Source organism: Haliotis cracherodii, unplaced genomic scaffold, assembly GCF_022045235.1.
Source record: "Haliotis cracherodii isolate W230 unplaced genomic scaffold, xgHalCrac1.p SCAF_18, whole genome shotgun sequence".
Taxonomy (NCBI): Eukaryota; Metazoa; Mollusca; class Gastropoda; order Lepetellida; family Haliotidae; genus Haliotis; species Haliotis cracherodii.
In genome coordinates, this window is record NW_027266273.1 from 1,025,571 (window position 1) to 1,047,606 (window position 22,036).

At 37.2% G+C, this 22,036-nt stretch overlaps 1 protein-coding gene across 7 annotated transcripts in view; it reads right to left on the minus strand.

Annotated features, from left to right (window-relative positions):
- Positions 1–1,058: 1,058 nt before the first annotated feature.
- LOC139465645 (voltage-dependent L-type calcium channel subunit beta-1-like) overlaps positions 1,059–22,036 on the minus strand; it is a 67,910-nt gene continuing 46,932 nt past the window's right edge. For 4 of the 7 annotated variants that reach the window (XM_071247372.1, XM_071247373.1, XM_071247374.1 and 1 more), the window contains 12 exons: positions 19,352–19,468; positions 18,276–18,398; positions 18,032–18,168; positions 17,416–17,496; positions 15,983–16,060; positions 13,141–13,226; positions 12,807–12,928; positions 11,922–12,061; positions 11,544–11,656; positions 10,229–10,380; positions 9,855–9,950; positions 1,059–7,629 (listed from right to left, as the gene is read on the minus strand). In XM_071247372.1, the coding sequence (XP_071103473.1) occupies positions 7,123–7,629; positions 9,855–9,950; positions 10,229–10,380; positions 11,544–11,656; positions 11,922–12,061; positions 12,807–12,928; positions 13,141–13,226; positions 15,983–16,060; positions 17,416–17,496; positions 18,032–18,168; positions 18,276–18,398; positions 19,352–19,468 (1,752 nt within the window). In that variant the 3' untranslated portion in view covers positions 1,059–7,122. Of the gene's footprint in view, positions 7,630–9,854; positions 9,951–10,228; positions 10,381–11,543; positions 11,657–11,921; positions 12,062–12,806; positions 12,929–13,140; positions 13,227–15,982; positions 16,061–17,415; positions 17,497–18,031; positions 18,169–18,275; positions 18,399–19,351; positions 19,469–21,413; positions 21,723–22,036 lie in introns of those variants that run through there. The other 3 variants (XM_071247377.1, XM_071247376.1, XM_071247379.1) reach the window with 3 other exon arrangements.

The window sequence follows — 22,036 nt, forward strand, 5'->3', positions numbered from 1 at the left end:
TTGCGTGCCCAAGGACGCAACTCTGCACAGCGAATTGCGGCGCCTTAGACGAAAGGGCCACCCGTGCCCCCAACTGGAATACTGTTAAAAGCATCGTTAAACCAAACTCACTCACTCACTGTTCTGAGAGAACTATGGTATAAATCGACAATACCTTTTCCATAGTCACAAGAAATCTCCATTGTGTTTATGAATCAGTATTTACTGACTTGCCCGGACTGAGTGAACAGCGACCCATGGTTGACTATGCCTTCGTAATATGAATTATCCATTTTGTAATATCCTCTTGCGGAGAGACGGTACTTTTTAATTGCAAGATCTCCAGAGATACGGATCCAGGACGTGTGTCGATTAATGCTGGCATGGATGTAGTAATGGTTATAGAGAACTGATTCAGATTAAAAGGGACATTTGGAAACATATGGGCCTCTTTCAAACCTAGAGGAGCCACCTTTCCAAACATTTCGAAATCTAGTGTAGTTGTAGCCAGTGGCATGTTATGAGCAAAATGATATTGATTTTTCAATAGATCATAAGAAGAGTTAATTCAGAGATTACCGACAGATGAACAATGACAAAGATCCAATGATTGAGATCCTTGTAATCACAACCTTAAATAGATACTTCTTTTGTGTATTGTGTAACAGGAGAGCTGGGTTTGACACTGCTCTGAACAGTACATCAGTTGCATCACAGGATGACATGTTAGTGTGGGAGAAAATCTTGAAGTGATGTCTTTTTTTAGATGTTTATCATTTTGGCACAACCCTCAACATGGCTATGGTACTAACAAACCTCTAAAGATAACCAGGAAGAACCAGGAACACACAAAGTTTCTGGCATGCCTATGGGACACAATTCTGCACAAAAAACTGTTGCCTTAGACGAGTGGGCTATGTGAACCACCTTAGCATTCAAAGGCATAAAATGTGTAAAATGATAAACCCCATTTTCAAAACAATTTGGCTCCCTAAATTATTAATGCAAAATGGTTCTCATGTTGAAATAGTTCTTATGTTAAAGGTATTTTGAAAAATAATTGATAACATAAGGCAATATAGGAGATAAAAATTTTATTTACAAATCCAACAAGAGTCACATGGTGAAAATAAAACCAGATTGGCCTGTTCGGTGGCCACAATAAGGGAAACAGTCAATGGCATTCAGACAGAAGCTAAAGCTTGACAGTGAATATAGACATGGCCCTCGCACATAAGTAGCTGGGGTAATGTAGCCTGTCCCCACAGAGAGACGTACAGACAGCTGCATCACCCAGGCTGCTGAAGGGCTGTCTGACATACTGACAATCATACCACTATGACAGTAACTGCAGCCATGGAACTTCCATTTAAACACTGATCCATCACTGCACATGGCTGCATTCCCACACCTACTGAAGTTATCTGCCATTGATGGCGGCCTACTGTGGTATGGTGGTCACGGGCAGCAATTATAAACAGAGGGTGTACAGGCATTGCCTTACAGCAGTAGTAAGACTTATCTATAGAGAATTAAACAATAGTGCATGCAAATGTCGGAACAGACTAACAGCGACATCATATCAGGATTACTATGTTGTAAGGTTGTGTGAGGAAATCATTGTGTTTGTATTGCAAAGAAACATTCAGGCTTCTAGAGTTGAAAAAGAGTCAACTGACTTGTTTCAAAGCCAATTATGCACAGAATATTACAAAGAACATTCTACTGTATGAGTGTTAGTATCTACAAGAGAGCTTGTGGCATGAACAGCTAGACTTTGGGTGGGCTTCTCCGACACAAGAACAGTAACCATGACCAGAATCCTATCGGAAGCTCTAGTTATTGGCCAGAACTCAAGCTCCAAAGAAACTACAACACAGTAATGTTTGTGTTATATATACAAGTATTATGTATTTGGGTGTGGACAGAACGATAAGCCTGACACTAGACATCATGATACCGTCAGGTTCAGCAAATGACCAAATCCCTTTAATACAAACATATTTTCTTTGTGTTCAGGAACCCATGGGGCACTTGCTAAATCGGAAATACGTACAGCATAAAATAATTACTTAAATCTGGGAAGGAAATGTTTTCATATAAAACAAAGAATTTAATTAGGAAAATGTGCTTGTGCAAGGACAGACATTATTCAACACTTTTTAGAAATAAATTATCAATGGAATCCTTTCTTTGCTTAAGTAAAGGTTTTTCTAGAACCAACCAAGAAGTGAATTTGTCCACTATATTACGTAAAGAGAAATTCCATGCAGAAATTAGTTTAAGGGTTTAATGATTAATAATTCAGCATTTTTCACCGAATCCATCTCAGACAAAATGAAATTCAAATTCTTGAAGTTATCATTATTAACAATTGGGTTTTTTTTTCATAATATTTTGTGACTTTTTCATGTTATATTTTAAACAATTTTTAAAGAAGAAAGGTGCCAGGGGGGTTAATATGTTGAGTGTAGAATAGAAATGTTGCATGTTACTTTCCTATAATGTGTTTCTGACAAAACACAGGCATAAACAAAGGTGACAGTTATAAATTTTCATGACACTGAAGATGTATTGTACATCCAAGAATGGAAGCTAACTTCCATTGCACATTAATATCTTGCACACACAAAAATTCAAACACTGCTGCTTCTTCCTCCCACCTTGGAAAATAATTTCTGGGCATTCAGTAACAAAAAATGTCTTATCAAAGCAGTCAATATGCTTGATAAAGTGAAAATGAAAACTGTCTTTTCAAGATCATGATAACTCAATTACCAGATTTTGATCCAAATTGTTCATTTAGTTACTATTGAAGAAGAAAATATTTCAGAGCAGACAAACATACAGATTGGATTGAGACAGGAAGCAAATACCTGGTTATCTTGTTATCATGGCCTTATTGCTAGTTCATTAAAACTGTGTCTAAATCTCACATCACACAGTGCCAAATCTCCCAGTTCTTTGAACCCGAGACAACACACTCCCATCGAGACAACAGCTGAACAGTAGATATCAACCGGCAGCCAAGATGATATACATGTATGGGCTCTGGCATGTAGTATATACAAGGAAAAACAAACAAGGCCCATCCATTATATAAATCAGTGAATTCATAGAGCAAAATAAATAGAAACCATGGAATCCAATATTGTCAAATCAGTTAAGAAAAATATCAAAAGGCAAAAAGAATGAAAACAGTCCTATGATACCTTGGTTCTTGGGAGGTGGATGTCTCAGTTGACATTCTATGATAAATCACTGCAGCTCTTGGGCATATGGTTATGGAAAAAACATTTGGTAATATAGTGTTAGAAAATGTATATAGTCTGTCCTGTTGGGTGATATAAAGAATGAAACTGTCAACAAACAAAACACTCTGAACAATGTCGTTTGTATAATGGAAACGGAATGAAAGCATACATTCTTTTCAAACAACCAGGGTCGTTATAATGAGGATCTTCATGATCTGATACATGTGATACTCATTGCTGCTTCACACCATTACAGAACTGTGCCGAATTTTAATTGAATTCCACATAGCGCAAGACAAATTGAGGAAATATTTGAGAAAACTCTGAAATGCTATCATGGTTACATAATTGATTTGGAAAAACATATCCATTTGAGATACATATCAATATAATATGTATAATTTTATATATCTTACCAGTAAAACGGCCAATATATGCAAGCAATGACAGAGTAATCACAATTTCATAACAACCCTTCATCAGGGTCAAATAGTGTAATAGTATAGCCCTGAACTGGCATTGTCTAAAGTGATTACATCACATGTATGATGACAAAGGACTAGATCTTTCAAACAAACATGATGTGATGTGGAGAGGTGCAAGTTGCCTAAACAGACACCAAGATGGGTGTGAGAAATTGAGGCTTAATGGATGAAAAAAATACATAAATAATGTTATAAGGTCCATGTGCAAAAAGCAGCACGACAAAATATTGCACTATTCAAGATAAATGTATAAGGATTGCACAAAACATTTGCTCTTTGATAGCAAATAAATAAAACAGAGGCCAGTTAATTCCAATACAAATACTGAATACTATGTTCTCTCAGCCTGACAGCATTCTCACATTGCAAGGAAAGATTAGCACTCATTGTAACAAACAATGAGGATATGATTTATCATAATATAATCTCATATAAGCAAGGAATATTGTTGTATTTATTTGTAAATTTTGTCTTGACAATATTAGGTTTTGTAACTAGAAATATTCATTAAACATGGGCAAATAAGTCTTTACTTAAAATTGAACTTTAGCCAAGAATGAAAGCATCTATTGTGTTTGATAGAACAGAGAATGTTCATTATGAAAGACCTGGTAATTTCCACATGCCCAGACTTTAACTGAGGCATCTGTCACAGGCTGTAATGTAAATGCATGGCTCTCATGAGCAGATTTTAAACTCTGAACATGTTCATTCGAAAGGATTTCATCAGTCATTCTGACTAAGTAACCTTGACTTTCTATCACTGATTTTCATACCTTAATCATCCCACTCAGTGAGAGGGAAAAGACATTGTTGATGGAATTAACAAGGTATGTTGGTTGAGCTTTATACACAACTGAAAAATAGGTGGTAATAAATCAGGTTACATCTCAATAATATACCCGGTGTGAAAAGTGAAAAATGTTTCGCCACTATAACAAAGGGAAAATAATACACGTATCACCTTATGCAAATACGTCAGCACACAAAACGCATGAAGAAATAAAAAAACTGTGGAATAAATATGTGAAGATGAGATACATACAATATGAAAAAGCAGTTTGAGACATCAGGTCATGGTTGTTTTAATCACAAATTTTGAATAATATCACACGTAATAACAATGAGATATATCAAGTATTTTTCTCATATTAAGTATATTATTAGCGAAAAAATACAGAATGATGTTTTAAATAGGTGCCCGCACCCAATTAATCTTAATATCATCTGTGTCTATGAACTTTACTGTGATGGAGACATCTTTGTATATGATTACAGAATTATCTTTCAAAAGAGTGATAAAATTGTTCATCTTTAATGACACGGCAAAAAGATATTGAGTAATGCAATTGTTTCTCATCTTGCGTAATCACCAAACGTCTTGCAGGAAATAATCACTAGGTTCAATAAAAACACTATGGTGCATCATAGTGGCCGAGTGCAGGAGTCTGAGACTGATGTTGGAGGAATCGGTGCCGTGCACAAGGCTGACCAATCTGCACAGCTGAGCATCTACCTCAGATAAATATATGGAAGAGAAACAAAGAACACAAAACTCATGTTAAGCTTGAGTAAGATTTCCTAAGTTTCTTGTGCGCATCATTTGGTCCTGAACAGCTTGGAATAGATCATTAAATTAAACAATTTACATATTCATAAATACAAACCAATTAATATCATCATTTTGAGCTGATAAAAATAGTACTGACTTATAAAGTACATTCAAGTCTAACCCTGTGATGTGTATCACCATGTACCTGATGTTATTTTTTGAATAATCTATGTTTCCATCAGTAGGGATGTTGGTGTGCTTTCAAAACTACTAGTTACACTTAGAAAATATTTGACAATGCCTACTTGATCCGTACCAATTCAGGAATAATATCAGTTTTACTCTTTCATCCTACTGCTGACACCCATCAGTCAGGAAATTAAGTACATCCACACAAAAATGTTGATTTTAGGAACTTAACACATTCTGATAACCTTGAATTGTCACGAATACAAACCTTTACTCAGCAAAAACATTCCTGGAAAACTCCAACCTCCTTCAAATAATGTGAAACTATAAAGAAAGCCTAATCAAGCTTGATTCTCATTAGTAACCCGAGTTAAGTCCGTAAGTGCTGTATAAATATTATGGAACAACTTCAGAGCAAATATATAACAAATTCATTGTCTTGATCAGATTTAAACCTCTACCAGTGCACAAAATTCTTCAGAACTAAGTAATGTAAACAAATAAGAAAGGAAAACTTTCTGGAAATATGATACACCTACATCCAAATCTCTTTTTCATAATAATCCTTTTCTGCATCAGAGAAATCAAACTTGACGATTCTCTGGGCCGATTCCTCGGTGAACCGAAAATCTACCAGAACAAGATTTTGTGAAACCACTGACACAATTCTCTTATCTTTGGTCATTAACTTCATAAATATTCATGAGGGAGCATCTGAAGGAGTTCCACTGGCAGCTTATGCCCTGATTCAGGTATAGCATATAACAATTCAGTTCAAAAGAAAATAGTACATCTATGGAAACTCTCTGCAGAAAAAAGGACTAGGCTAAAGAGATTTGGGAATTAAGAATCTATTTGGATAAATTGAGATTTAAACTTCTATGAACAAACTGGAAACAATTGAAATCACAAAAATACATTATAATAACATTCTTTGCCCTAGCCATTAAATGTGGCATTTTTTTTTTTGGTTTTGAAATGATCCCTTGAAGCATAGCACTTAATAGGAGTAAGAGGTTATTTCAAGATTATACAAAACTTTCATATGGAGAGATGCTTCAAATGCAATTAATGCGAAGAGATCAAATGTTTTAAAATGACAGACTTTCACCAAGTATTGTGTGGATGTTGGAGTATAGAACTGGTACATCTCACTTGTCCAATGAAAACATTTGATGCAATGCTTCTTATACGAAAAGATCTTTTCAAATTTCAAGCACTCTAAAACATTAAGAAAACAAATGAAATTAGAAAGTTCCCCATTTCTGGAGCTAAAAATTGTGAGCTCACAAACTTTCCCATAACACACAAGTGTACAGAGCTAAAGAGATTTGAGCAAAAACTTTTTTTTCAAATAAACCACTTTGGCTGCAGAGTACCAAAGTACGTACACAGTTCATTATGCACAACAAGTGGTGACGTCGAGCTTGCAATATGCAATTTACACTCCAAAGGTAAAAGGTCACTCCACTCCACGAAGGTTTGCTGGAATAATCCTGGGTCCTTCCTGGTGTAAGTCACACAGCCGCTCCCACAAGATATCAAGTTTGACAAAGGAGAGAAAACAGATTGCATCACATTAAAATGTGGTAATCCATAAACAAACAACCAGTAGTTGGATACTCCAAGAACCAACTCCATCAGAAATTGCACAAATCCAATGCTAGATGTCTATACTTCCCTGACGCAAAGGCGGGTAATTTTTATTCCGCGGAGAGCTATGGAGTTTATCTCGCGAGTCTATATGGTGCTCATAATCCCGAGCGTGTCTCCGTGAATCATAGTCGTGAGAACGTTGGTCACGAGGGTCTCCCCTTCCGTAATCCCTGCCCCCCCTCGTGTCATAGTCACGTGACTGGTAGTCACGGTCATAGTCGTGAACATCCCGTAACCTGGCATCTCGGTCGTGCTCATGGCGACGTTCTGGTGATGCTGGTCGCCGGTGGCGCTCCAGGCTGCCTGAACGACTGTGTGAGACACCTGCAGGCACTGTGTTGTGCCTGGACAGGGGTCCCGTGGGGGACTGGGGCATAGTCCTGTGGGGGTGAGAGGGGGAGGCAGGGGTGAGGGTGGGAGGATGGGTGGCACGCCAGTAAGCTTCCAGAAACTCAGCCAGATGATCACATGCATCATCCAGCTGGTTTTCATCCAGAATCACATCAAACATTTCCTGCAAAGATAATTATAATGTTTTCGTCACTGTCATGAGGGTTGATTGATGAGTTCTAAGCCTCACATATAAGCAATTGCATAATAGTGAAATATTCTGTTGTGTACATTACATGATGTTATTGAGGTAATAATGAGGTGATAATGGAACGTAAGTTTTTTTTTAAAAAAAGTGCACACAATACTCAAGAAAATACGGTACTCTCTCTTGGGAGTCTTCTTAAAGGCTCTCACTGTCATGCTTAAAATCATCTTCACGAGGCAAGGGACTCAACTGACTATGAAAGTCAAGTTTCCACCCCCGTGGAATGAGGCTGCAATTATGGAGTTATATTTCAGCTGGACTAATGAGCCTATGCATTGTCCAATCAAAATCGTGTGACAAAATCAACTTCCGGCTCATAAACTGACGTGCAGATTTTGGTCAACTGCAGGATTTGCAAAGCATGTGTTCTGTCAACTTGGCGTCAACAAAAAAATTTCCAAATCTTTTAATGTTTTTATCAAGGTGCTCATGTGATCTGATGCTTTTTGCGAAGTAAGGTCCGTTTTATTACAATATAAATCTTGCTTATCAATCGGATCGCCTTCACTGGGTGGCGCCATTTTGTTTGAAACAAATGCAAGTGATATGAGAGGTCTAATCTGATTGGTCAATCAGAGGGACATAGGAGGGACATAGGAGGGACATAGGAGGGACATAACTCGTAATAGCCACTGGTGGCACTACGATCGAACCCAGAAATTCTGGCCTGGTTTGGCAACAGTAGAAACTGGACTTTAGTAGTCAGTTAACTCCCTTGCCTCGAGAAGATGGTTTAAACTCTCCTGCCTACCTCTTTATGGTGGCATAGGAAGGGGCATCCTTCATTAGTGTTGTACTCTTGCCTTCATGGATGGCTTTTGGGGTCACAGACCCCTGATTATTTTACCGACTCATATGACTCAAATATTTGTGGATATACCTCAATGACAACATGTAAAGGACACATACAATTAGACATATGTACAAGAAAAGTAAGAAAATAAACATTTATCAGGGAATAATTTTGCCAGTATCATTCTATATGGTTCCATGTCATATTTACCGATTCCTTTTTATCCTCCACACATAAGTAGCAATGCTCAGTTGCATATCTATGATGTATTTTTTTGCAAAATGTTTGACACTCTCGGAAGAATGTACGTAATGAATGGACACAGTGAGTGAGTGACTTGGGTTTAGCAAGTTCTGAACAGTATTCCTGTCATATCACAGCATGTCAGCTTAATGTGGGAAGGAAGACTAAAGTGATGCAGGGCTTAGACTTTTAACCTCAGTGGTGAAGCCCACAAGAAGAGGTATAGTGCCGAAAAACCTCAAAACATAATCGGGGCGAACCAGGATTTGAACCCATGATAATCTGCCACGACTGGTGGGTATGGCAACACAGTCTTCCAATAGCAGGTGTTAACCAGGTTATAGTTTGAGGTGATGCATGCTTCCCCAAATTTATGTACATTTTTAATAAACTCAAGTTTTACACTGACACAATGTTTTTTCCCCAACATAAAGACAATATCTGCTGATCGCCGCGAGTAGGTAATATGGAAAATACCAGGCCACAAATCCAAACTAAAGTATGCAAAGTAATCCTACTATTACACTATCTGGTTATAAAAACGTGTTCATTGTATATCTCGACTTATGTATGTAATATATTTGATTAATATTATTCAAAATTTCATTCAAAATTGTCTACAACAATTTCAGAAATTTCGTCTGTGTGCAGTTGGATAAATGCCATACTGACTTGTTAAAAGTCATATTTGTTGCAGTTTGACTATTATGTCAACATAACGTTTTCGCAATTGAAATACATGTAACATGGGAAGTCTCAAGTTGTACTAAAGGGCTGTTTCTGGTTATAACTATTTTAAATATATATAATAAAGGATACAATTAATAAAACTTGTTATTGGAATATATTATTCCTGATAAATTAATAATATCAGAGACAAATTTCATCTGATCATTGCATCAAAATTCTTTGAAGTTCTATTATTTGATATTTTTTAACTGAATCAACGAGAGATTGGCAGAAAATGTGTGTACAGCTGATTGCTCTTTCCTGCTTAGTTTACAAGAAAAATCTTAATCTCTGCACATAAAACAATGCCCAGCTGAACAGGAAATATAACCTCTTTAAGGTATATATATATATGAATGTATAAAAAGTCACTTACGGGACTACATTGCGCCAACTTGTCAGCAGCCACTAGTTGAACATTCATATTCCTACTCTGGGATTTACCTCTTGACTTGACTAATCGCTGTAGTACCTGGCAGAAATTATTTGAAACATTAAGTAAAGGCATACGGAATAGAAAGTAACATCAAGGACATACTCTTAAACCTTTGCGAGAAAATTCAGAGAATATTAGTCAATTAACATTTCAATGTGATAGAGCTTAATTGTACAATTCATGGTTCATCAGACAGATGATCATATTGGACAAGAGCAATTTACAACAGGCAGTTCAAATAATTTATCAAATAAGTTAAAATAATTTTAAAATATTTTAAAAAAAGAAAAGAATTCATTTTAACACCATGTTACCTTTGGTGATGAAATTTTGACATAAACAATAATTGGAGCTAAAGATGTTTTTGCCAACTGAGATGGATGGTTAATCGTGTCACAGTCCAACACAACCAGTTGAAGGGTTCGTGCCAGTTCAAATATCCGCTCAATCTCAGCTTGTACTTCAGCTGCAACAAATTCAGTTCACACATAAACTGACAGCTGGATGGGAATATTCCATGGCATGAAAGGACATGAGAGAATATGAAGAGTTGTTTCCCTTGTCTCCACAACTCCAAGCAAGGTTACTGTAAGCTGCAGGACTGTTCAATGCTGAAGGCATGATAGGAATATGAAATGCAAACAGCTACAAAGTATACACATTATCTCAAGACTTACATCATTAAAAATTTGCTTTAGCAAAGACTTCATCTTTACAAGATAAGCTGAATATGTCATTTCATGTACTAATATGAAAAAACAATGATTTTGCAACATCAAGTTATAAATATGACCACTATTGCTAAAATTTGATTTTTAGATTTGCAACTCTGTCAACAACAATAAAGATTACTTTTGCAAATTAGTTGATCAGTGCCTACTGAGTTTATTCCTAGTTGTATATTAATACTGCAATCACATAGCAAAAACAGCTTTTTCTCTTGAAACCATAATAGTATAGTGTTGAACTTTCACCTGTGATGGACAATCATGGTTTGAGATTTCAAGACAAAGTATCAAAAAGTGAACATATAGAAGCAGGTGTGCTTATGGTTTTAGTTTTGAATGATATCAATGTTTACTCATTTATCTATGTTGATTACTTGCTTAATTCTGTGACTCGGACCTGTCACAAATATCAAGTCTATTCAAATGTAGTCCTCATCTAAGAGGTTATGTATGCATAGTAAGCTCAAAAGTCCACCAATCATATGGTAGAAACATCACAGTAACGTACTCCAAAGGAATATAGGTGTATTGTGGTTATTTCAAGTATGAAAATTCTCACTCATAGTGTTTACACTGATAAATGACTGATGACAGTCAATGATGGGCAAAAGTAATATTTTCAATATGGTCATGTCAAGCTACAAACCTTTTAGAGGATCAATGAAAACTGACAAAAATTGCATATGTCATGAAGTTCATGAACTATCTGTTCATTCAATTAAAACTGTGACAGAACTGCGAGAACAAATTAATTCCACATTAATGACACTGTAATATAACTTTCCACATGGAGGTGATACAGCCACCTACATATGTATGTCATTGTTGAGAATGGACTATCATTATTCTCAATACTACATGTACTGTACTGCCTCAATAGGATGTATAGTAAATATCTCACCTAGCCCAGCAGCCCGACTGTTGGCCCTCTCCATGATTGCTCTCTTGCTGGGGTTGTTGAGAAGTGAACGCTTAGCCAGTGAAATGTCAGCTGTCACACGAGTGATGATTATCCTACAACACAGGGATGCATTATCACTAAAATGACCTTAACACTAAATTATGAGCAAAACAAAGGCAAGGAGTGTTTGGGTTTGTATCTTAAATCTCAAATAATGAAGATTGATATTCTGCTTGTCCTGTTTTATTCTGTTTGTCCTAGTTTATGTTATTAAAACTGTCAAAAACCACAGAGCAGACATTGCCGAACAAAAAAGAAAATTACAACTTCTTGCTCCATACTTTTCCTTGCATGCATGCTCCTGTTAATTTCTCTCACCTTCCCTCAAACTTGTGTTTGAGATAATCAAACAGTGCCTTCTGCATCATGTCCGTCACTTCATATCCTTTCAGGGAAGGCCCAATCAGCACGACAGGCCGCATTGAAGGCACAACTTCATATGGAGGAATGCTTTCAGACTGCAACAGACAACAATGCATGTATCAATAACAACCATTGGATTAGTTTTCTGAAAGGAATCCCTCAAGTGAGCTTTATTCATGAGACTAAAAACATGGTCTGCAATTTTTCAGCAACATTACAGTTTGAATTCATTTCTCATGCAGGCAAATGACAGGACGTACATATAGTACTGCATCCATTGAATAATTGACTTAACTTTAAAAGATCACAGGAATCAACATTATTTTCTTGTGTTTACTGGTTAGTTTGTCGTGTAATGTAAGGCTGCAAAATTCCAGCTATATGACAGTGGCCTGTAAATACCCAAGTGCCTGACAAACAATTGATTGATATAATGAGTAAAGACCCATGCAATCAGTCCCAATCCTGTTAGTTGCCTCTCCGACAAGCATAGTCGCCTTTTATGGCAAGCATGGGTTGCTGCACACCAATTCTTAGATTTCCAAACTTAGATGATGGTATAATCATAGCAATTGTCGTGAGTGAGTGAGTGAGATTTACCCCTAAGTGCTGGTAAACATGGAAACATACAACGGCATTAATGAATATGTATGTTATTATGTTGGTATTGATGAATATGCTATGGTAGTCATAGTGGTATTGATGGAAACATTAGGGCGCTTTTACTGGTATTGATGGATACGGTGTGGTAGTTATTGTGGAATAGATGGATATGATATGGTAGGAATTGTGGTATTGATGGGTGAGCATCTACACATTTGACTATTTTCAATGCTTTACCTTTTTAAAGAAAGGTTTTCGTTTTTCCTTTGCCGGTGGTGTAATGTTGGCTTTGCTGGTTTTACCAAGACTGTCGCTGTCCTCTCCAAGATTGCTGTCCAAGCCATTCTGATCTTCTAAACCTGAAACCATACTCAAACTTTAAACCACAACCAATTGAAGCTTTGACAGTCAAAATGTGGTAACTTCAAGATCATGTGCACATATTTCAAGTTTGATAAATTTATGGGTACAGGGTGCAACCTGGTTTTGTCTGGCGCAATTAAGTTTTCCTGTTATCATGCACCTGGTGCAAGTAAATTCAAGTTCCTTAAATCCAGCCTGCCTCCCTTACCTGGGGTAGGTGGTGTGGACCCACGTGAGTTCGAAGACTTGGAGTTGGCGAGCAGGTTGTCAATGTTAGAGGAAGAGTTGGTTTTGCTAAAACATAATTAAAAGAATCGATTTAACACCAAGATTAATCCTACTGTGATAGCATTAATCATTGGGCAAATATTTCAGGAATGAATCCTGCTCCCAAATCATGATCTGAAAAAAAAGCTTACCGGTAAGTGTCATGACAATATCGAAACAGACATTAAATTACCATTATTTTGTTTTGTTGTTGTTATCAAAATAAAAGTATACATACACATACAAAAAGAAAATCTGAAGAAGAATAAAAACAAAACAAAATTGTATTTGAAAGTGAATAAAATAATCCTTTTAAGGAGAAAGAAAATAAGACACAAAAAATGCTCAGAAACAGAAAACCTCGAGATAATTACAAGGTAACATTACATAGAACAAATGAACATTCTAGGCATGGCTCAGTTTGATTCTTATTGAGTCACGTGTTGATACTATCATTTCCCACTGACCCAATTACCACATGACTAATTGACATTTATACAACAGCACTCATTAAGTCATTCAATGACTAAAGCACAAATGTGTCTCAATGCATGCACTCTAGAACTTGGCTAGACTCATTATGTTTAGACAGTTGAATAAGGGTAGTTTCGCCTGTGTACGACAAAACTTTCTTAAGTCATAAGTATTCTGTACATGAAAACTGCATTAAAATTCCTTTAGCCAGAGTCTCTGTTAAATTCCCTGTAAAGATATTTCCAATGTTTGAGCTTGGAATAGTTTTATCAAAGAGGAAATCCGTTTTCAATGATTATGCACCAGCATATCAACTCCAGCTGACTGTTAACATAGGCCCCCACAATGGTGAGTGTAAGCCTCCTTGGAAGAAGTCCAACATTGCCTATGCCTATCTCTTGGTACATCAACTCATTAAACATTCCCAGTGTCAAACAAGTGTAGATGATGTGAAACATCTTTAGCAATACAGGATCCATCAACGTCAGCATGTAACGCCTAATAGCACTGGTCTGGAGGCTCATATGGAGCCATCACAGACATTAAGTAATACTGATGAATCTATTGTGGATATTGGTTACATACTTGCTGAGTCTAACCATGCAAGCAAGCCATATGGGAAAAACAAAAGAAAAAAGACATTCAGATTGTGTCCTTGAATCCATTTTGATATAACCTAAAATTTTCAGCACCGTCATTTGGAATTATCATAAGGAAGTAATGATAGCAGGTGAGATCATTCACTCAATGATCATAAATGGACCCACTTGAAAAGGACATCGTGAAATGTCTTGTCCTACATAACATCCACTGGCAGTGGTCAACACATGCTGTTCTTTGACTGGAGTCTCAAGCAGGAGCCACCATACAACACAAGTCAACAGCATAACACAGGTCAGCTACCTCTGTGCTGCTTCCATAAGTGTAATCCAGTAGTGATGCCAGATTGAAGGCATCAATTCTGGGCAATTGTTCCCATCTTGGATGATTTGGGTTGATGTGTACTGCGAGATTGATCAAATTGTGTCGCAAGTCATAAGCTCCCCTAATGATTTGCTCCTCTCAGCAGGCTATTACTTATGCCACTCACATCCACAGAATCAGATGAATTAACCTCAGCATATTGCATGTCAAATATTTGCACACACAAAATCCTTTACCAAGACGCCTCTCCATACACAGAAAGGGAAACTCAGGGAGTTAGTGGATCTATTCCTCTGGCTGGCAGGCTAAGGCAAACTGTCAGCCAACATACAAGCTAAGCAGTTTCTGCTAACTACCAGTATGCACTGATCAAAACAGAATCAGATCTACAATTCCAAGCCAAATTTTCCCTCTAGATACATGTTTCATCTATGTGCTAGAAGCAACTACAAATGCAGAACATATCTGTCCATGCCGCACTGGTCCATGTCCTGTAAAATCCTCCATGTGTGCCCATATGTGATCTATCTCAACAGCTTCAAGTCAAAGAACAAGCCATATACTCCCATGCTTTGTTTTGCTTGAACCATAGCATAAACATGCAAACCTTCTGGAAGCAAGTCATTATGCTGCATGTCAGTGATACACTTAGTTATCACAAGGCTAGTTTGATGTGCTAGATCCATCTAGATCATTGCACCCAATACAATTTCAATGAAATCTCTCTATGCTATGGTTTCACTGAATCACCTCGATACTAAAGATTTGGTTTGGTTTGATTTGTTGTTTTACGCCGCACACAGCAATATTTCAGCTATATGATGGTGGTCTGTAAAATAATCGAGTCTGGACGATTGATATCATGAGCATCGATCGACGCATTTGGGACCGATGACCTGCATCAACCAAGTCAGCGAGCCTGACCACCCGATCCCGTTAGTCGCCTTTTACGACAAGCATAGTCGCCTTTTATGGCAAGCATGGGTTGCTGAAGACCCATTCCACCCAGGATCTTCACGGGTCCGAATCTAAAGAAGAAGGTGAGAAAGTGCAATGATCTTTCAACAACTACAGATACATGCTAGTTCTTTGAGATCACACATTGCAATCTACGTCAATATGTTTAAAACACATTATTAAAAACATGGCATCGCTGATCATCAACCACATATGTAACCAGGTGCTCAATTTCTACAAAAGCTATAACACACCACTAACAATTTGTGTGAATTCTGATGCAAGCATATAAAGCAAGTCTAATCAAACTCTTCAAAAGCTCAACTGACCAAACTGCTTTTAGAATCAAACTTTTTTAGAACTCTCGATCTAGACACTGCACACCTAGATACTGGTCACATGACCAGTCATGTGACCAACTCACTGACCCCAATGGTGGTGGTGAAGGGTAAGAGTCTGGCGTATTCGCCTTCTCAAGAATCTGCTTGGTCAAGGTTAACAAAGAACTGAAAGAAAATTAATATTAAAAAAGCATATCACTGTACCCAATAATTTTTCAATCCCCACATTGTTGTCAATACTGCTTTCATGAAATCTGATTGGCAACTCAAACAATTCTATCAATTATTGTCATCACATCACAAAACTTAATTTTTTTTCAATAATTCTCTTTTCTTCATTTGTCCCATTTCATTGTTGATTCCTCATCCATAATTTCTGGAAACGTCCTTTCCCAAACATATATGATAATGTACCTTGTGCCATACACTCTAGTTATTATTACTGTCTACCGTTTACAGATTCAGTTCTGTATGTGAACCATCCAAGTAAACTTGGTAAATCAGATTTCAGATACAGTAAAAGATATTATTAAAAACATAATACATATTTGACTACTACATATCGGCTCATAGAAAAAAGCAAAATAAGATTGTGTACTTAAGTACAAAATTAACACTAAACACAACTATCAGGTTGCAATAATGAACAAAACATAACAAACTGGGTGCCATTGTACAAAGGGATCTCTGCAGAAAGTGATCATAACTCCCATACTTTAACATAGGCTTATGATCATCACAGTGCTTAGGTTGTTTTGTACAATGGCACCCTGGACTGCATTTAACAGTAATGAGGAGTCATAATCTCCTAAAAAATCCTGATACATCAAAAGGAATCAATATACCAGTGAGTATGGAAAGAACCCTGCAAAAACATTGAATGGATTGTGAGTTATGCTCCAGAAACAAATAGATTACAAACTAACAGAAAGACAGACAACTTACAGACAGACATGCTTATCACCATATCCCCTGCCCCTTCCCCTGCAATATATGTGTGGGGGTAACAAAACATTAACATCATGCAGGAACCAAACATACATCCCAGGTGTGTCTTGGTGACTGAATGCAAACTTGGGACTTCATTTACAAAATGCAAGCACTTCCAAAGTTAGTTTCTTTTTAATTTCTTAAATGTCTTGTACATAGCATGCACTTGATGCGACTTTATTCTTTACAATGTGGGGACAAAGACATTGACAAGTTGAATTATACATGCCTACACGTTCTACAAGGAACACATGTGAAGGCTTCATCCACACTCAAGGATAGTGTGTGGGTGACAATCAGCCAAACAAATGGCTTCTTGGACAGGGCTAAACCAATCAGATTGTTTGTGGCATTTGATGGCCAAACAAATTACAAATAAATAGTGCCTAGGAAATACAAAGGGGAAAAAAGTGAAGGCTTCACACCAGGGTTGTGTGTGGGGAAGTATCAGCCAATCACATGGAATTTTAGACATCTGCTCAACCAATCAGAGTTATCTGAGGGATGCATTGGTCAATCAAATAGCATACCCTGGGGGCAGTGTTGCTATATTTGGTATGGGAGGAGTCGGTCCTTCCTGCACATCTGGGGTCTTTTTTCCTTCTTTGTTTCTAAATAGAGAAAACAACACAAAATAGGGAGAAAAGACTCAAACTGATATAGCTGAAAACAAAGTGATCATGGAAATCAAGGAAACGAAAGGAGAGACAGAATTTCTTTCAGTAAAATAAATAACTTCTTAAATCTGTTTCTCTTGCAAAATAATGGTGGCAGAAAGGTGTAACACATACAGACTAAACTACCACTACGAAAAACTGTGAAAAGATGTGAAATCATACAAATATTACTTTATCAGTGACATTATATATGATACACTTAGCCTGTGTCATGCAGCCTATTATCAGTGACAGGAAACAGAAATAATTGTCATGACTATTAGGTATCTATCCCAAAACAGAAGCAGCATGTGCCACAGTGTGATCCCTGCCTGACACAAGTCACTCTTTCCCTCCATTAACTCAGCAGGAACCAGAGCAACACAATGGTCAAGTTGGTGTCCCAGGCCTAAGACCTGCATCTGTACAACTGTTCGAAATGTTATGATAGAACATGAAGGCTGCACAAGTGAGCTACAACTCAGCCTACCTTGTGTAGAGTTTTCCTGTGCGCCCACCTCCGCCTGGCTGCAGCTTGAGGTTCTCCAGCTTGGCTGGACTGGGGATGAAGCGAACATCGCATCCCTCCTTCACTAAACGCCCTATCCACCAGTCATTATTGAATTTCTGAAGATCAAAAATAAACGTGTTAGGATGGCATGAAGAAGGTTGTGGTAGGTGAAGCAATAATATAGCCATTTAAGTCATTCCACTATTTCAAATTTGCTACCTACCTCTTTGATATGGAGGAAGTCCTTGACCCCAAAAGACACAGCGTACCCATGGACAGGCGAGTCATCATCCAGGGACCCATCGTAAGACACATTGGTTCTCACGGCAAATGCTACTGGCTTGGTCTGAAACCAATAAATGAACAAATAAATAGTGTTTAATGTTGAAGTCAAACCTGTCATAGATCTATTCAGAGGCATCTTCGTGTAACCAGCCTCTATCATAGTCTATGGACCATTTTTAATTTGATATTTCATTTTCTTTCAAACCAACCTCATGTTTTGACAAGAACAAGAGTTTTCACAAATCCCAAAGACCCCAACAAACTCGTAAGAACAAATCATCTAATTGTTACAGCAACTCCTACAAAGTGATCTGTCCAACTTGATGAAAGTATTCCCATCTAATCTGTCTGTCTTCATAGTAAAGTAATTATTGAGCTGTCAAAACTACACAAAATTTGTATGTCAGGTCCTTTTTTTTCAAAGATATGAGATAGTGGATGTCATATAATTGAACATGGCTTATGACGTAATATGTTGCATTACCAACTATAGTTACTGAAGCTCACCTTTCACATTAAACTTATGAATTATTATATATTACAACTTAATAAAAATATCATCTCCCATCTGTTACTTTGGTTAACTTGACTAGTGAATAGCTATCCGTACAATGTTGTGGTCTGACCAGAGTCACTTTAAACTTGTTGCTGTGGAAATGGAAAAAATAAAAATTATAACAATCCCTAAAAAGGAAAAGGCTCCAGTCGCCAAACAGACAGACAGACAAACAAACAGAGAAGTTGATTACTATATCGCCTCCTCAGGGGGATAAAAAGGATACCAAGACGTATTGGAAAGGGTTGTTCTATTCAGTTATCTAATACCTCATTTTCATAACTGTTCCAAGTGCACTAACACTATACAGCATAGTCAGTGTTGTAAATAAAAAAATTATGAAGACATAAACTGTGAAACTACATCATCACAACTACATCTTTTCCTTCTTTCATTGTCATCAATTACTGACATAAACAAAATGGAACCTTTATTTTCCACATAAAGCGCACACTTACTTTGGCTTTTTCCAGTTGGGCCAGTGCTTGTCGCTCCGTCTCTCGCCGCAGTGTCTCCCGTTCTTCATCCAGGGAGAGGTCGGAGGAAGGCTGGCTGTAGTTGGAGTCAGCAGAACCCTGCAGCAGATGGACACACCATCAGTATTGGTACATTCACAGCAGTGGTCAATGTTGTTTAACATCATAATAACCAATATGCCAGCTATATGACCACACCATACAAAGTATCAGGTTTGAGCCAGAGGATGATAACATGGGCAACAACCTACAACATCGGGGTAAACTTACATACTATCAGCCATGAAACATATTGTAACCACTTGGCTCTCATTTCAGCCAGCTCATACGACAAGCATGGGTACTGGGGCTTGTCCTAGCATCCACATAGGGAAACACACAAGAAAATACAAGAGTTGTAATACAGGTGTTATAATACAGGGTAAGGGACAGAAATGTATTTTGTTTCAAGTATGCCTGAAGCCACTCACAAAGATTTTAGCGTGTGCCCCTTGGAGTTTAAACTTGCAAACATGAAGAATACTTTTGATTCATCTCGGGGAATGTCCTTTCACCATGAATGAGATAACAAGCATTTGTAATGAATAAAGTCTGCCCTCTTTCTTAGCTTTAACATCTTATTCAATTTCTCAATTCCCTAGATTATTCTATTAATCATGTTGTGCATTCACTTCTAATGTTTATTTTTGTCCACAACATTTTTGACCAAACTTTTATTACTAGCTTTGTCAAATATACATCATTGCAAGTTATTTATTATAAAGTCCAGGCACAAGAACTTATTTTAACAGTGACATTACAATTCTTGATGGTGCCATGGGTACTCTAATACAAGGAGGACACAAAGAAAAGATGCTTGTGATTCAGGGGATGACATTTCATACATAATGAGGAATAATCATTGCAGACAACACATATTTGTATATGTTACTTGGCAAGATCAACTCCAGCAACCTTTCAGTCATAAAAGTTGGTTAGAACAGAGACAGTGTTCTGCAGGATTCTTTAGGTATTCCCTGTCCATAATACATGTATGACAACTTCTATTGAAGAGCAGCCCATAAACTATGAGGACAAAGGTCAAAGCTTATTATATTGGAGTATTTCATCTTAATGTGTTGTTATGGAGTATTCATATATTCTACAATAGTATACAACTAAAGTATAATCCACCAGCAAAGTAATTGTCAGAATAGAATACTCTGACACATAAATCATTAAACTAATCCACTTAACAATACAGTAGGAAATAGTGATAATACTAGGTAATGCAATGAGAATTTCTTATCAATCATTTCACAAAAAGGAGGCATGTAGATATTCAAGTCAAATTACAGCTGACTACAATAGGCTTATAATGAGGACAGATCACAATAGTCTTATAATGAAGCCTTGCTGTAAGCAACATGTGCAGTCATACATCAGTTTATATGGGAGCAGTAGGTGAGGCTATATATATGTATATGTATGAACACAGATCAGAGAGCTGTGCCTTGCCATATCAATTCAATCAATAACTATAGTCACGAACGGTTTAGATGAGGCTGCAGAGGCTCAGTGAATGCTGAGCAATAGTGGCTGTCATTAAAATGGTTTTGACAGTTGTGGTGGTGGAATAACCCTTCCGGGCATGAGTGATTGTTTGCAGTGTTTTTATGGATATATTTTGTCCTTCACTGGTTCAAATGTCTTACAATGGCAAGTGCTACAATATAATGCTTAATAAATGCTATCAATTTAGTCACTGCATGATTGGCAGAGTGTTTAAACAAAAACTATCAACAGCGAGAGGAAATTGATACAAACTTAAAGAAAAATATCAAGAGCACATAAATTGTCATCATGATCACTATATCTCTTTGTAATTAGGAAACTTGGAAGCAAACACAACTTGACTAGATGTCAACCAGAAAACAAGCCTATTTGTAATGAGACATTTACTTCTACAGTAAAAAACAATGTAAACATACGACTATGCACAGGTAAATAAGGTAATTAATTTCTTTTAATAATTTTGAAAGGTCCCATGTAGGAAATGGCTTACTTCTTCCATATTGTCCTCGGATGCTCTGATTCCAATAAACATTGTACTATAGGAGGATCAGCAGTGTGTCAGAATGTCAGTACACTTGAACACATGAACAACCATCACACTGTTTGTACATGTAGCACATGTGGTTATGATTGAGACACATTATACCTATCAGTGAAACACTACCCACAGAAGTTCTAATGGATGCTTCACAGGATTGCCACCTGAACAGTTGTCAAAATCATTAGAGGATTTGATCTTCCATTGATGCTTTGAGGTAAAGGACCTGAGTTTCTTGACGGCATGCCATGGAGGAATTAGATGATGTGTGTGTACTTAATAAAAACCTTGACATTTGACAAACCTGACAGCATCAGTGCTGTTTCCATACACTCGTGAAAGCAGCTAAAACAATCTCAAGTTATGAGTCCTCAAACATGAAGTGACATAATCCTGTCATCAGAGTGGATACCAACGCACAACAAAGAAATGTTATCATGGACCAAATCCCAGAATGATCAAGAAGTCCACAAAGTTATTTTACTCCTAGATAAGCTGCCTGGTTTCTCACTGGGACAAATCATATAACTCTGTTAGATCCGTTGTTGTGGGGAGAATTCCAAGCCCTTCCTCAG